The sequence below is a fragment of the Micromys minutus genome (assembly GCF_963924665.1).
Source record: "Micromys minutus genome assembly, chromosome: 24".
Classification (NCBI taxonomy): Eukaryota; Metazoa; Chordata; class Mammalia; order Rodentia; family Muridae; genus Micromys; species Micromys minutus.
In genome coordinates, this window is record NC_137959.1 from 7,221,380 (window position 1) to 7,239,311 (window position 17,932).

A 17,932-nucleotide genomic window follows, 5' to 3' on the forward strand; every position below is an offset into this window, starting at 1 on the left:
TCATAGATACTGATTTGGTGATATTTGAGATTCTGACTTTCTCCTCTCATATGCCTGGTGCTATTTACTTTTAAAGTCCTCAAATATTGTAGCTGATCGTGCTTTCTAGAAACACACTGTAGCTTCTTCAGTGTGTGGCAGTAACGTAGCCCTCCCATATTGCCTACACCTGCAATTCAACCTGCAGCTTACAATGTGTTAATCTAATTGGTTCAAATTCCTGACAAAGGTGTTCCTAACAAGTTAATGTTGTTTGCCTGACCTGACTAACCAATATACCTAAATTCAAGGAACCATTTATACTCTACATTTATTATGAAACCGACAGCTTTTCAAACAAGATCTAAAATTTATCATTTTCTTTAGTTGAGTAGAGTACAATTTGCTCATGTTTATTTGCGTCAGTGGAATTCCTTATTTCTATTTGGCATTATTTTCAACAAAGAGAGGCATTCACAAGCCAGTGGGTCTGAAACATGGATGGGCAGTATTTCTACAATGTGCTTTTTTTTATTGGTAACTCGAGCTATTTAACTACAGTTCTGTAATAATATATAACTAGTAACCGCTATGACAACAGTGTTTATTATATGATAACGCATACTCATGCTCTCAGAAACTTTGGACTGTGTCTACATAAATCAGATGCTTTACAGAATTTATGTTCTATAGCTGGAAGAACTTCAGGAAGCATGAGTTGCCTATTCTCAATCATATAACTATTGCACAGAAGGCTATTGGGGTAGCCTTGGGGCTTTCTACTCAAAGCTCACTGTATTGACTCCTACTCAATGCTCTAGTGATTCTGGGGCTGAAAGTGTGCCACGGATAGTGAATGTTTGTCCAGCTTGATAAAAGCTGTAGTTTTATTCCCCATTCTCCGTGCACCAGGCATTGTATCAGCAGGCTCTAATCACAGCCCTTGGGAGGAGGAGCTGAAATTCACACTCATTCTTGACTGCACAGTAAGTGCAAAATAAGCCTAAAACCCGTGAGACCTATTCTTACAAAGAAACAAGGGTCTGGGCCATGGCCCGCTGTTAATAGCACATGATGCTCTTGCAGAGAACTGGAGCACCCGTATGAGTTTACTCACAGCTGCTTATAGCTATAGTTCTAGGAGATCTCATACACTTGGCCAGCCTTAGAGGGCACTGCCGACATGTAGCCTTCATGTGCATCCACCCCCAACACACACCTAGATACACATATACACATAAAACAAACAAATCCATCTTTAAAACAAATGACAATTGTTTACTGATGAGTTAAATCCACATGATTAAAAATGCAGAGTTTTCCATAGACTTTGGCAGTGGACTATATTGTTTAGCCTCTAGTTTAGATTGAACAATGGCTAGTGGGTTTTGATATGAGGGACAAATGTAAAATTAAAAAAAAATAGGGTGTGGGCAAAGTCTGGTATGGATGGGATGTTAGAGAAGGATGCCAGGAAAGAAGAAGTGCATTCTTCCAGTAGAGAGGTCAAGAAGTAATAAAGCTTTAGAGATGCTGTATAAGGGATGGACACATTTAGGAGATATCCAGAAGGAAAAAAAAAAAACACTAGGGATTAGTGATGAACTAGAAGGAAGAGAAATAGTAAATGTAGAAATGGGATATCAGTTAGGGATTTGGGTTGTAGAGTGAGTACTTTTATCATGAGTGAGTTTGGATTTGAATGCATGGAGGGTTTGATTGAAAATTTATATAATACAGAAAATAGTGAGATCCTAAGAAAAGAAATTTGGAATTCTAGATTGGGGAATCAGGGATGCAGCTTGTATATGGGACTGTGTTAGAGTTTCATAGTAGGAGTGTTTAATCCCATAAAATTTCTGGGGGTGAGTCTATGAAGAGACTAGATAAAAACCCCAGAGATGACCCAGTAGAGTGTGTAGGCTAAACCACCAAGACCTACTGGAATCTAATCCTTAACTACTTGCTTGAAAGACTTTTGTGGTTATGAATATTCATGTCTGTCATACAGAATGTAGGTGTCATACAGCTATCTTTCTACATGGATTTCTTACTTCCATCTGACCCGGGTTAATCTAACGTTCTCATACTATGAACCAAGAAGACTCACTGTGTCTGCTACATATGGCCTCTGTTTATTTTCTTGTTCGGATGAGAGTTTCCATTTCCTAGATACATGTCTAGATGGCTTAGATGCAGAGTGTGTCTCACAGCTGCAAATCCCTGAGCGTGACACGGGAACTGCTTGATATTCACAGAGCCTGACAGTGCTAATGATGGTTTTCCCTGGATGTTTACACAGTCATTTGTTAGTTTGCATTGCAGTGACATTTCCAGAAAAGAGAAGTTATTTACATTTTGATGTTTAACATCTTCAGGAGTGTTTTTCTCCTCTTTTTCTTTTTGATCCGTTAAAGGGTGGTAAACTAGGTGGGGTACAAACTCACAGAATGCGTGTCACTAAAACCTTCTTTACATTTCCTCTGTCTTCTGAAAGCAGATGTATCTATGTTTCAGCCTCTAAGATTGACTATTTTAATAAGAAGCATTAGGGAGTTATTTTAAAGTTAGACTTTTAAGAGCATGTATTGATGTGGTACTCCATATCTCTCAATGCCTAGGTAGGAAGAGTGTATAGATTCATGTTGCTGAAATCGTCCTTTCTTTCCCTTCCATACCTCATCACAGTTAAATATTTAAATCCCCTCCATGGTGTAAAGGGAACTTGATTTTCTGGTGGGAGTATTGCAGGGGATGTGAGTTGTTCTTTCTTTTTTCTCTTGTGCTTTCCTTGGTTGTAATATGACACCAGTGCAGCACATAAAAGGAGAAATTGTGCTTCCTTGTATGGCCACATGAATTTCTAGGAAGTACAGGGTTTACCTTTGTGTTTGGATCAATCATATTTGTTCAGTTACTGTCAGGCATTCGGGTTGTTCTGGGCTAACTGTAGATAGATAGGTGGACGATGTATAACAGAGAGAGACTGTATCATGACGGATGGTTTTCTCACACATATATCAACGTATTGGCTCCAGATGTGTATGAAGGAGTCACCCAAGTGCACTGGGAACAGTGTCTTCTGTGTTCTGTTTAGTAGCGGTTTGAACTCTGTTTCTCTGGAAGTTAAGCTGGACCTCGAGGAGTAACATGATGTCACCCAAGGAGCTAATCTGTAGTTAAGCTGAGAGTAGATGTGGAGCTTCTTGGTTTCTAGTCCAAACCTTCTTTGATGTATTATTTTTGGGATAATGATACATTTTCACGAGTTAGAATCTAATAGGGTTTCTATGCTGAATAACTGTTAAGCTGTAGTTATCCAGCTTTTTCCATCTGACCAACATAAGCTGAAAGACTATTTAACCTCACATATGAGGTTGGATGTTGCTGTACTGACCAAATATTTCTAATGTTTTTGGAAGGCACTGTGGAATGATATTAAGAATACAGTGTTGAAATAAAAGAAAATTTGGGTTTGGTTCTCAATCTAAAAAACAACAAAACACAATCCATATGTTTTTAAATTTTAAGAAGTTTTCTGTTTGGCTTTTGTTTTTGTTTGTCTGTTTATATTGTAACAACTTTTAGGTGCATGAACTGTGACCAACTAAAAGGCTGTTGATGGCTGTGCTGTGGGTGGAAAATGGTTGTAGAACAATAATAACCCAAAATGCACTTGACACTTCAGCCCCTTAAAGGGCTCACACAGTTTGTGGTAAAGGCTCACCCGGTTTGGGGTATTGTGGATTCAGTTCTGTGGTTTATAACCAGGTTCACCTCTGTGTGCCTCAAATCTCAGGAGGGAATGTACACTTTCCAAAACTACAAACAGCTGCCTATGTAAAGTGTTTGGAGAGGGATTTCAAAGTAGGATTCGATAGTTTCAGTAGCTCAGCAAGAACCCACTTTTATTCTACTCAGTAGTAGCTAAAGGAAGTCTGTAGGGCAGAGGTTCTCAACCTGTGGGTCACGACCCTCTTGGAGATTCAATGACCCTTTTAGAGAGGATACCCAAGACCTTCTGAAAACGTGAATATTTTCATTATGATTCATAATAGCATAAAACCACAGTTATGAAATAGCAATGAAAATTTTATGATTGGTGGCGAGCAAAACGTTAGAAACTGCAATAAAGGGTCACAGCATTAGGAAGGTTAAGAACCACTGTAACAGAAGATAAAATAGGAAATACAAAAGGCAGGGAAGTTATTGAGCAAGTAGCCAGATGTTTTTCAAAAAGAACAAAATATCAGTGGTTCAGAAATATACAAGTACAAACACACATACACACACATACATGCACATAACCCCACCCCCTACATATATACACATGCACATGTACACACCCCTCCCTCTCACATACATACACACATACACACGCACATGAACACCCCCACTTCCCTACACACACACACACACACACACACACACACACAAACACACCTTATGCACTATTAATCTACCTTAGCATTTAGAGAAATCTCTCTTGGATTGCAAAAGTGACTCAATTGTTCTAGGATTTTAAACTTCACAGCAGAACAAAGCTTCGTTTTTGCTCTGAGTGTTCAAATACTTTTGAAAATGGGATGAGACAGGATCAGCTTTTGCCACAGTATTTCTATCCATTTCAGTAAACATTTCTGGGGTGAACTGCATTAAATGTGTGCACACTAAGGGTCATGGAGTCTCTGTTTATGCACACTGCTGTTCAGATGCTTCTGCCAGGCTGAAGTGGAGAAAAAGCCACTTTTCTCAGACAGAGGGCTGAGCACTTTCCATTCATCATCTCTCAGAACCCAGACTGCAGAAGAATTGAGTTCCAACTGAGGAAAGAAAAGCTTCTCATGACATGTCCAACTCAGTTCCCAAGCACATAGATGTACCCCTTGTGCCATAAATTCATGCATTACTCGGCCCTCGAAGGGAGTGGATCATTAATTGGGGGTTTGGCTTTCAAATATAATGTGTATGCTAGTTGAGTGATAAAATTCAGAGTGTTCTACAAAGGCACTGCATTTCTTAAGATTAAACTAGCTTATTGTGCTCAAGCCAAACATGTTCAAATAATATCTTAAGAATTAAAAGGTATCTATGTGATGGTTAATCAGTTTCAGGGGGAAATATCTATACCTTTCAAGGAAACAGTGATTGGCAGTATCTATACAAATAATGATTAAACCTTTTAACTACAAGCATTGAAGAATTATTCAGAGATATGACATTTTACAACTTGGAACACCTTGTTTTGACATATTTAAACAGAAAATGATAAAGTGAATTATTTAAAATTTTCTCAGAATTAGCATTAATATGGTTTTCTATGACATCACAGATCATACTTCACACACACACACTAGCACACTCACATACACTTACACACACTCAGTGAATTCTTTTATATTTTAATTTCAAAACTGAAGCAGATATTTTAATTCATATTGGTTTTAATATCATCAGAAGCATTTATTTTATATCGTAGTAAGAATTTAGTACACTATTTGACAATAAGTCATATATTTCTATGTGAAAATGTTTATTTTATTACAATGTGAGGTTAGTTGTATAAATATCAGCAGGACTTTTCTATTTTAGTTTCTTTAGGTACATTTTAATTGCTGCATTTTATTTTACTAAAAGAAAACCTACCATGATCTTGTAACATAATTGAGCATCATTTTCACTTAATTTAGTCATTCTTTAATTAGCATTTTGATGAACTATGTTAATTTTCTTATTTCTTTTTCTGACACCTCTTATAACAACACAACCATATTCACAAGGTACTGGTTAAATTATATACAGCATCAGTGCTCAGACTAAAATTAAACAAATTTCACAATAGGACACAGTAGCAAATATAATTAGTCTAACTCAAGACAGTGAGGCAACAGGGCTCCAGGGGAAGTTATAACGCCTCAGCTCACACAACCCTGTTTTCACAAGGCGAAAGGGCAACTATGTATCATGGTGTTGACATTTATGTGGTGTAATAGAGCCATCCATTCTGCAGATTTTCTTTTTTGCCTAAGAAAAGAAACCAGAGAATCACTAAGCATGATGGTTTGCTAACTTTAGCTTTAGCTTGCTTTATAGTTGTCAACCATAGTTTTTACATCGAGGAAGATTGTGATGATGATAATCTTAGTAATAAAATAAGCATCATCATTAAGTCGGCATGAGTCATCCAATAACTAATACATTTAAGGAGGAGGAAAGCCTGGAGTTGCCGCTTGGCTCCAAGATAAATAATTTCTGCATTTCATTCTCACCTTTGTCTAAAGAATGGGATGCTCTCCTGAGAACATTTGTTCGCTTTACTTTTGTATCTCCACTGAGGTTTGCTGGCACACATCTTTACTTTCTCTTCTAAAAAGAAAAAACATTAATGAATAGAATTATAGTCCAATTTTGGAGCCATGGCCCAGCTGTACCAGTATATATAGATGATTTGTTTCTGTTTTACTTGTATATATAGATGATTTGTTTCTGTTTTACTTGTCAATACGACTGTGATAGACATATGCTTTATCTCATGTGTTTGGGATAGAGGGGCAACAGTTTATGTCATTGAAGGCCTTTGCATTGATAACACAGATTTTATAATACAATGTAGGATTTTGATTGCTTCCATTCCCTATGGGTGCTCCTAAGAGCCTTCTGGGGGGTGGTGGGTTCCAGTCTGTGGTCCTACTTCATGAATTCATGAAGATGGTATAATGCTAGCAACATGATTTTCTCTGCATTGAGCAGTTATGTTTAAGGGAAGTAACTAACAATCCCTGGTTTTCAGAATTAAATGTCTTCTGGATGGGTAATAAAAGAGGTGATATTTAACGTTAGTATTTCATTGACTTTTTACTTGCAGAGCCTCAGATGGTGGCAAAGTGGTCGGCACCATAGAAGTCAGCCTCGTGAAGATGGGGGAGATTGAGGATGGGGACACCGACCACATCACAACAGATACACAGGGACAAAAGGTAGGCTTGCAGTCAGCTCGTTGCCTAGATTAAATTAGAAATGATAAGCTTTGCCAGATGCCTGTATTGCCAACACCCTGTAGGGTTTGAAATCTCATTATTCAAAAGCTAAATGGGAAATCATCCTTGGAATTGAAGTACAATCTGTGCATTTCCTCTCGGAACCAGAATGGCCATTTACTCAGAGCTGTGTGAAGCTCTGTGCCATTCAGAAACACCTTTCTCTTCTGTGCCAGCTCCCATGTTGATATCATCTCTTCTCAGTTGGAACAAAAGTATTGATCGCTGTTGTATTTTGCTATAATTACCCTGCATGCGATGCAGGGATGATTCTGGGAGAGTGACTGCCAAGAGTAGCCCACTCTTTATTCCCAACGACTCCTTTGAAGTGATGTGGTTTTAATTTTAATTTTATATGAAGGGAGGCATATTTAACAAGAACTTTGTGTTTTATGAAGTTGTATACACACAGAGAGAAGCAGGGGGAGGGACAGGGAAAGGGACAAATAAAATAGTCACATATAGGTTTGATGGAGGTTCAATGACTGCAATATAATAAACAATGTAAACTGTGTATTTTATACCTAAGCCCAAGAAATGTCTGCATAGTCCCTTCTGTTTCTTCTTCCTTTTATGCCACAGGAACAAACAGGAACAGCAAACAACATAAATATCAGTGTGAATTGTTTTCTTACAAGTGCTATTTTTTTATAGTATTTAAACAATTGGGCACATGGCTCTGGCTTTAAAAAAACTTCCAGAAGATTTATAGGAAATAATTTTTATGTTAGAATTTTACTAACAAAATAACTTCTCATAATATAACTTACATGTTTTTTAAATAAACATTTTGAGGGATAAAACCTGCTGTGACTTATTGTTCCTCAATGTAAAAATGTAGGATGTGTGTTAATCAGATTCTTCTGTAAAAGAGCACTTGAAACTGAAACACTGTGTGTGTGTAAAATGTGGATATAGAATTAATACATATATATGTGTGTTATAGTAATATATAAAACATTTATATGTACTTTTATATATCATATATCATATATCATCATATATCATATATCATATATCATAATATATCATATATCATATATCATCATATATCATATACCATATACCATATATCATATATCATATATCATATATCATAATATATCATATATCATATATCATATATCATATATCATATATCATATATCATATATCATATATCATATATCATATATCATATATCATGTATCATGTATCATGTATCATGTATCATGTATCATGTATCATGTATCATATATAGATAATTTTATATATTTATATATTATATAATTATATGTGTGTATGTGTGTGTGGTATGGTCCAGGCAGGCTAACAATGGCTGCCTCACACTGAGAAGCTGAGATTTCAATAGTAGTTCAGTCTCTGAGGCTGGATATCTCTGAAGTCCCATCTGGTGCCAAAGGCCTGGAGGATTCCTGGGGAGCTCTTGGTCTTCACTAAGTTTGGCATTCCAAAGAAGTTGTTCCTAACCCCAGAGAAGGCATACCACACCAACCAGGCAGATAAAAAATCCCAGTAAGAGTGAGGGCAAGCAGGCAAAAAAAACCAAAAAACAACAACAAAAAAAATCTTTCTTTTTCTGTGCCTCTTTTGCTGGGCTGCTATCAGAAGATACAGCCCATATTCAGGATAGGTCTTCCTGCATCAGATAATCTGACTTAGAAACCCTCACAGTGATGCCCAGCAGATGACCTCATTGGAAGTCAAGGTGACAAACAAGATTAGCCATCACAGAATATGCTTGACCACTGAGCCTTGGGAAATATCTGCTTAGGAGATGATGTTTACCAAACAATTAAAAACATATTTATTTATTTATTTATTTATTTATTTACTTACTTATTTTAAAAATAATGATCACTGCATTCCAAAAATGTATTGCTTTCTCTGAGCTTGCAAAGATATTTTCTTTTTCCACAAACCACGTCCTCCTTCCATTCTCTGGGAACATTATCACACACTGAGGATTACTGCAAGGCTGTATATGAATGTTGGGCCACGATGTGATATTGGCTTTGGCATTTGAGACCTCTGGCCTGGTACTTAGTCTTTCCATTTCCAGGCATGCCACAGAAAGTTTATCTTTGCCACTGCATGCACATTCTCATGTTAACATAGAAAAATAATAACTTGAATTTTAAGCTGCTTGTGCCTTGCTGAAGTAGACTGGCAGGCCTACCTGGACCTGTGTGAGAGCACACTTCTGTTTCAAAGCTGATATGCGAGGCTCAATCTGTGTGTCCCTGGACTTCTCTTTACTGACTGTTCTCTCAGTTCACCTGTCCCTTTGACACCAGACCCAGATGAAGCTGTACAAACTAGAGAATGCTAAATCTATCCCAACAGTGCACCCAGTCATAGGCTTCAGTTCATTGCTATGATAAAGTCATGCAAAGTAAGGGAATTGACTCTGTCTTGAACCCTGTCTGTATTCTGTTCAGAATTCACCTGCTCATGGCTCTAGGCCATCAATATGGTGAAGCACTGTAACCTGAGTGAAATTTTTTTTTCACTGTTCAAGGTTTATTTGGTGTTTTCATTTGTATCACACTTGAGTGGTTGGTTCCATCCTCCAGATGCAGATCTTACATTTCACATAATATTGCAATGTGTACTACAGACACACATAATACATAAAATATCCTGCAGAACATGTACGCACAAGACATGCATAATGGCCTTACACACTGGAGCCAGGTTATAACTACCTGGGAACTCATTGGCATAGGCACGTTTTGGTGAGTGTGCACAGAATAGCAATGCAGCAGTCTTACAAGATAATCGAAGCCTGCACACAGTTGGCAGTGTGTCTTGGAAACAGTGGGACTGTCACACTAACCAGGTTACCACTACACAAGTACACTTAGCAACAGGGTAAAGCTGTAGGAACTGAGATCTTCCCCAGAGCATCTCAACAAAACTGTACCAACCACAGCTCAGATGAGAAGTGTGTGGTCTCCATAGAAACCCTGCTGTAGCCTGGGTAGCAAAGGGCTAGGACACTGGGGAGACTTTAGGACTGGAGCTCCTTCTAGATTCCTCAGAGGGTATCTGCACTCTTCTTCAGGCAGGCTTCTTCCTTAGGAATCAGTGTCACCTTCATAACATCTGAGATTCCATTTTGTCCCAGGATACACGGGACACTGAGGAAGACATCATCATTGATTCTGTAGAGACCCTTAGTCATGGTGGAAATGGGATGCACCCACCTAAGGTTCTTCATTGTGCTCTCAGCCAAGTCAGCCACAGAGAGGCCAGTGGCCCAGGATGTGTAACCTTTCAGCTTGATCACCTCATATGCACTCACCCCCCTGCTTGTGAACCTCCTTCTACTGTTTCTTATCTGCATCAGTGCCCAGTTCTGGGTTCAGAGACTTCAGGGAGATGCCGTCAACATTCACACCACTCCACACAGGCTCACTGGAGTCGCCCTGCTTTCCCAGGACCCACCTGTGACAGCTCAGCAGGTGAACCCCCAGCCTTTCTCCCTTCAAGTAACAGAACAGAGCCAAGAATCCAGATTGCAACCATTTCCAATAACTCAGCTTTTGGGAAAGTCACTGATTTTCCAAGCCACATAGGTCAAGATATCCACTGGATTTGAGACAATAAGCAGCTTACAGTGTGGACTATACTTCACAATGTTGGGAACGATGAACTTGAAGATGTTCATGTTTTGCTGGACCACATTGAGTCTTCTCTCTCCCTCTTGCTGACAGGCCCGCGCTGTGACAATGACTAGCTTGGAGTTTACAGTCACACTATAGTCTTTGCTGGAGACAATTTGGGGTGTTTTGAGGAAAAGGCTGCCATGCTGGAGATCCGTCATCTTCCCTTTAGCTTGTCTTCCATGACATCAACAAAGGCAGGCTCATGTGCCATGTCCTTCATTAAGATACTGATGGCATAAGCCATGCCAACAGCACCAACCTCAACAACTGTAATCTCATTCTAGGGGACCTGTTCTTCCTTAAAAAGATTCACAATCAGCTGGTCCTTGAGGGTTGCCTTCTTGGACTTTGAATCTTTTGGGGCCACTAGTGTGCAATGTGGACTGCTAGTCAGAGTGGCCAAGATTAAAAACCTCAGGTGACAGCAGATGCTGGTGAGGATGTGGAGGAAAAGGAACACTCCACAGTGGTTGGTGAGATTGCAAACTGGTACAACCACTCTGGAAATCAGTCTGGCAGTTTCTCAGAAAATTGAACATAGTACTACCTAAGGACCCAGCTATACCACTTCTGGCCATATACTCCAAAGATGCTCCAACATACAACAAATACACATGCTCCACTATTTTCATATCAGCCTTATTTATAATAGCTAGGAGCTAGAACGAACCCAAATGACCTTTAACAGAGGAATGGTTTCAGAAAATGTGGTACATTTATACAATGGAGTACCACTCAGCTATTAAAAATAATGAGTTCATGAAATTATTAGGCAAATGAATGGATCTAGAAAATATCCTGAGTGAGGTAACCTAGTCACAAAAGTGTACCCATGGTATGCAGTCACTGATAAGTGGATATTAGCACAAAAGCTTGGAATACCCGAGGTATAATTCACAGACCACACGAAGCTCAATCAGAAGAATGACCAAAGTGTAGATGCTTCACTCCTTCTTAGAAGGGAGAAAAACAATATTCTCAAGAGGAAATATGGAGACAAAGCTTGTAGCAGAAGCTGAAGGAAAGACCATCTAGAGATTGTCCCATGTGGGGATCCATCCCATAAACAACCACCAAACCCAGACAATATCGCTGATGCGAAGAAGTGCTTGCTGACAGGTACCTTATATAGCTGTCTTCTGAGAGGCTCTGCCAGAACATAAAAATTACATAGACGGAAGCTCACAATCAACCAAAGAACTGAGAATGAGATCCTGAGTGGAGAAGTGGGAGAAAGAAGGAGTTGAAGGTGTTTGCAACCCCTTAAGAGCTCCCAGAGATAAACCACTATCCAAAGAGTATGTATGCACAGACCCGTGGCTCCGGATGCACATGTAGCATTGGATAACTTTTCTGGGCATCAATGGGAGGAGAAGCCCTTAGTCCTACCAAGGCTTGATGCTACAGTGTAATATAATGTCAGAGTGGGGAAGCGGGAGGGTTTGGGGGAGTCGCTTAACACTCTTATAGAAGCAGGGGTAGTGGTGGTGATGGGATAGGAAATATGGAGGGAAATCCAGGAAAGGGGATAACATTCAAAATGTAAACAAAATATATCCAATAGAATCAGAAAAAATCTAAGGTATACAATATTTATGGGTTACATAAAATGAAATTTTATTTCAATGATTAGCAGCATGTTCTTAGAACAAACAAGTATAAACCTCTCCATAGATCTTTCTATTCAAAATTGTTATGAAGGATGGGACAGTCTGCCACTAGTGTTGGCTAAAATCATATGTTTATTAATTAATTAATTAAAAGAAATTAATCAATCTAGGAGGTACTACTGAAATAATACCCCTCTTCCTAATCTACATGGTTGTGAATGGTAAATGAGATTAATTAGTTGACAGTAGCACTAGACAAACAAGTACCTGAGTCCCAGCACCCAGTAGAAAGCTGAACACGGCTTTAACTCCAGCACTGAGGGCCTTGGGTAGACACAGGTTGACTTAAAACCAGAAGTTTACTTTGCTGCAGTTTCTGTTCTAGGTGACTTAAAAGCAGAAACATACTTGTCATGGTTCTAGAGTGTATAAAGTTAAAATCAAGGTGCTAGTCATTTTCTTAAGCTTGCTTTGTGGTGAGGAATTAATTGAATTAATTCGTTAGTTGTGAGGGGTCTGATTTTGTGTCATAGATCTAAATCCCCAGAGAAGAGTGGATGGTATTTTCAAATGGAAAATGCTATTAAGTTGATATCATACTATCTGCTTTCCAGTTTGGATGAGAGATGATGAGTGAGAAGTCCTATATTGGTGGCTACTCTGTCACAGAGCTTCTGCTAGGAATCATCAAATAGTCTTTGAGGACCAGGAGCTAGCACTACCTCTGTGAAGGAAAGTAGAACAGCCTTAAGAAGAAGAAGAAGAAGAAGGAGGAGGAGGAGGAGGAGGAGGAGGAGGAGGAGGAGGAGGAGGAGGAGGAGGAAGAAGAGGAAGAAGAAGAAGAAGAAGAAGAAGAAGAGGAGGAGGAGGAGGAGGAGGAGGAGGAGGAGGAGGAGGAGGAGGAGGAGGAGGAGGAGGAGGAGGAGGAGGAGGAGGAAGAAGAAGAAGAAGAAAACAGTCCTGATCTCTGTAAATTCTGGATATTGTTTAAAAGGTCCCATGTAAATTGCCCTCCCACATACTATGAAAGTGTTCTTCCTGTCAAGAGACAGTGACTCAAAGCTGTATGTAAATATTCCATGGGCAGCTATCACACACACACACACTGCAAGAACATTTGTGTGCCAGTCTGAGATAGTTAGATATCTCTCCAGCAAATCAACATGGTATACTGATATGTTGATTACAGAGTTTGCAAGTGATTTATCAGCTTTGTGTAAACATAAGTGAATTGAGGACATATTGGGAACAGAAGAAATGGCCTTAAGTAGGCTTACTGAATGAGTCCAGTAATTTCAAGCTTTTTAAGTATGGACATCTCCTATATAGCTATGCATTAAGGAGAACCACATGTAACTTCTAGTTTGTGAGGAAAATCACCATAAAGGGATAAAAATCCCATAGCAAATTTTCTGTAAAGAAAGAAATCAATAGAGTAACAGCAAAACTATATTTTTCTCTCCAACAAATGAACTGAAAAATGTAAATGAACGCCACGATCAAGGCAGGATTCAGTGTTGTTTGCAAAGACTGAATTGTTGCTTTCCTCTTCAAGAAATTTAAGGAGTGTGTTTTTCTTTATCACTAAGGGTTCCAGGTCTGAGCTTCTAGAAAGAGCAGTCTCTGGGGAAAGGAAGAGGGGTGGAAAGGAGGGTAAAGAGATGCACGTCTGAGCAGACAGGAAGTAATCCAAGGAATTCTGGGTCAATCCCTGGAGACAGCGATCTGAGACTGTGGCCTCTTCTTGCAGAGCCTAGCAGGACCTGTACACAAATAGCAGTTTCCCTTAGACTCTTTGAACTGAAGAACGTCCTAGGCTGTTTATTTTCTTTATTAATTGTTAAAGTATTAGTATCTGGAATACTTGCTGTGAAAGTTCTCCCTTACTTCCTCCTCTCTTAGGTTAGAGAGTAAGGAACATTAGTCTCTCACCAGCCTTGTTTCTTTTATGGATTAAGGCTTCATAGGAAGATGTGGGGACATTTGTTTGAAGAACTCTCTCCTGTATGGATGGACCATTGAGGTCATGTCACTTTCTTCTTCTACAATCCTTTCTCCTTCTCTCCAGAGATTTCTTAGCTTCATGTATTACAGACTCTCAATCACTGACTCTGCACATCAGGTTAATAATTGTCTTTATTTATAGTATTTTTCAAATTTTATTATTCACATTACAGCCTGACTGCAGCCCCTTTCTTCCCAGTCCCACACTCATACCCCTTCCATATTCTCCCATATCTTTTTCCTTGGAGAAGGGAAGACCTCCTCAGGGGTAGCAGCTCATCCTGGTATATCCATCAGCAGGATTAATGCATTCTCTCCCATTGAGGGCAGGCAAGGCAAGGTAACCCAGCTAGGGGAAGGGATACAATCCAGGCAACAGGGCCAGAGACAGCACCCCCAAAACACTCCAAATATTAGAAGACCCACATGGAGACCAAGCTGCCCATCTGCTACATCTGTGTTAGGAGCCCTATGTCCAGCCCCAGCATGCTCTTTGGTTAGTGATTCAGTCTATCAGTCCCCATGGGCCCCGGTTATTCTTCGGGTATTCCTATGGTATTCTTGATTCCTTTAGCATCCTAAATCCTCCTTCTACAAGACTCCCTGAGCTCTGACTATTGTTTGGCTGTGGGTCTCTGTATCATTTCAGCTGCTGGATGAAGTCTCTCAGAAGACATTTATGCTAGGCTCCTGTCTGAAAGCATAGCAGAGTATCCTTAATGGCATCAGGGGTTATATTTTATATTTTTATTTATAGTTACTTTATAATTATTGCTATTATTTAAAGTGAGGAAAGATTTGCATTGTTTTACTAGAGACAAAGAATATCTGTTTGTTCTTTAAATGAGATTATTCAACATATGTTTACTTTATTTTAATGTTTCTTTTACTTAAAAATCCAGATAATAATATGCTGAAATCCCCCAGTGTGAAAAGAATACAAATATTTGGGTCCTTAGCATGGCTCTCTTTCCTAAGAATGTAACTTTTTTTAGTTATTCTGTGAGTGCCCTTTAACTAGAGCTAGCATGTACTCTGTAATTAGTACATATATATTACATATACACATGAGGAAATAGTCATGATTCAAGTGAGCAGTACAGTCAAGATGGCACAAAAAACAGTTTTAAACAAAATATTTGTATAAAACTCTTGAACCCAAATGTAAGGCCTCACGTTGCTGCAAACAAAAGTAAATACTTTAATCTCTCATTTTATTATGTTAAAGTAAAATTAATTTTTTTCTATTATGTTCTAGTGTGCACTAGTGTATGATTCCACAGCACCGGAAAGTCTGAGCGGAAAGGAAAATTTACCTTTCATTAATGCAGGTATGTAACTCAATCTTGGATACGTGTGTTAATAAACTTTAATTTGTTAAGAAATCTATTATATTGAACTTGGACAGTATTTTCTCAAAGTATTTCTGAGTATTTTATTTGTTCTATGCTTGAGGGAGCTGAAAATAAGGGGTTATTAATTTTCTCTTTCTATAGAGGAGACAAGATTGAAAGTGACCTTATATTCAGTTCTAAATATAGTTTTAAAAATCTTAATCCAGGTAACCTTAAGGAATGTGTAGATGGTAATATATATTCTATTGATATATTGACGATATATCAACTTTTTTTGAGTTACCTTATATTAGGGAGAATGAGGCCAATTCAGTCACATAACAAAACTAACTAACTAACTAACTAACTAACTAACTAACTAACTAACTAACCGCTCATGACTTTGGCCTATGTGCCCTACTGTCTTTCCTTCTATCTATTTATCTATCTATGTAAATCCAGCAGCTTTCGCATGAACCTGTTGACTCCCCCTGTGGGAATTTTAATCTTTAGAAAAAGGGAGCTACTGGCATCTTCACTGGGCTTTGCATTAATGTTTTTAATGGAACTTGGCAGTTTGGAGTGAGTTATGGAGTCCTTACTGGGTGGAAGAGAATGTCATATCTACACTCTTCCATTTATATCTGGAGTGGTGTTATTCACAACTCAGGAAATTCACTTAGCTATTGTAAGATGCAGAAACCATTTATATAAAGGTCTTCTTCCTTTCCTAGCTTGTTTGTGAAGATGTGAAGTTGAAAGCATGTTGGGGATCTGGAGATCTTAGGAAAGCAGAGAAAGCTCAGTGTGGAGCTTACAGGTCAGGAAAACAACTCTGCAAGCACCTTAGCTGTACGGGAAAAGCACAACACAAAAAGCTACAGCAAGAGTCAGATATGTGAAACACTGCTATAATTTGATTTTATAATTATATCATTGATATAATAAAGTTGGAACCCTATTGGTTCCTTTTCATTGCTGTGGCAAAATATCATAATAAGAAGCAACTTTTAAAAAGTCTTCATTTGGGTTGATAGTTCCAGAGAGGTAATGTAGGACCCCCTTTCGGGGACCCCCACTTGAGTCTTGGGACACAGGGTTACCTAATGAAACTCGAGAGACCTTCTTGCTGCAAAAGCACAAGGTAGTTTAATGGTGGAGCTCCGGACCGATATGTATCTCATGCAGGAGATAGAGGTTTCGACCAGGAGATTCGAAAGCTGGGGGTTCTTATAGGGAAGGGGTTAGGAGAGAGGGTCTGGGGCTGGGAAGAATTAGTACAAAGTTCACCTAACACTCATAGCTTACCTGCAGTTAGGAAGTCAGGAGACTGGTGGAGCTGGATGGTTATCTAAGTCAGGATACCTGTGGTTAACATCTAATTTACTTTTGAATAGACTCAGGAGGGGTTCATTTGACTCAGTTGTAAAAGACAGCCTGGGCCAGCTTCTGCATTCCTATCTTATCTTTGAAGTCAGTTAACCTAGCCTCAGAAATGTTTTAACAATGGGCTTAGGTGGGCATGCCTGGACTTGTTTTACAACGTTCTCAGTCCTAGGCCTTTAAGTTTACAAACTACCCTTTTTTTCCCCCAACTTACATGAGTTTTTTAGTCCTTGAATTTAATTTCCTTTCAGTAAGAGTCTGTCACAATCATGGTGAGGTCACTTGGCAGCAATCAGCTCTTGGTGGTAAAAGCAGGAAGCTGAGAGATCACATCTTCCACCCAAATGGGAAGCATAATGGGCTGTAAGTGGCATCTATAAACTCTCAAAGCCAACTCTCAGCCATGTATATATTCTACAGGACAGCTTTACCTCCCCAGAGGTTCATAACCATCACAAATATAACTAAGGACTGAGGACTGAGCATTCTGATACTTTTGGCCTACAGATAATATTTCTCATTCAACCAACCTACTGTGTCTCTTTACTTTTATTTATTTCAAGCAGAATGGTATTGAGAAAGTTAAATTTCTTTTACGCTAGAGAATGAGGTGTAGGAGCAATTAACTTGGAGCACAAAGTATGACTGGTGTTAACTTAGGGTTTCATCACAGAGAAGAGACACCATGGCCAAGGCAACTCTTATTAAGGAAAATATTTAAATGGGGCTGGCTTGCAGTTTCAGAGGTTCAGTCTATTATCATCATGACAGGAAGCAGTGATAGCTTTCAGGCAGACATGATGCTGGAGAGGTAGCTGAGAGTTCTACCTCCTTATCATCAGGCAACAAGGAGGGACTGTGTGTCACAGTGGACCTAGCTTGAGCATATATAGGACCTCAAAGCCCACCTC

At 39.0% G+C, this 17,932-nt stretch overlaps 1 protein-coding gene and 1 pseudogene across 6 annotated transcripts in view; one reads left to right on the top strand and one right to left on the bottom strand.

Annotated features, from left to right (window-relative positions):
- Positions 1-17,932, top strand: part of INPP4B (inositol polyphosphate-4-phosphatase type II B) — a 297,538-nt gene that overhangs the window by 106,008 nt on the left and 173,598 nt on the right. For all 5 annotated transcript variants that reach the window (XM_080937277.1, XM_080937279.1, XM_080937276.1 and 2 more), the window contains 2 exons: positions 6,845-6,956; positions 15,560-15,632. In XM_080937277.1, coding sequence (XP_080793403.1) covers positions 6,897-6,956; positions 15,560-15,632 — 133 coding nt within the window. In that variant the 5' untranslated portion in view covers positions 6,845-6,896. The remainder of the gene's footprint in view (positions 1-6,844; positions 6,957-15,559; positions 15,633-17,932) is intronic.
- Positions 10,057-11,039, bottom strand: LOC308436044 (L-lactate dehydrogenase A chain-like; annotated as a pseudogene). The gene has a single exon. The product of its transcript is annotated as an L-lactate dehydrogenase A chain-like (transcript).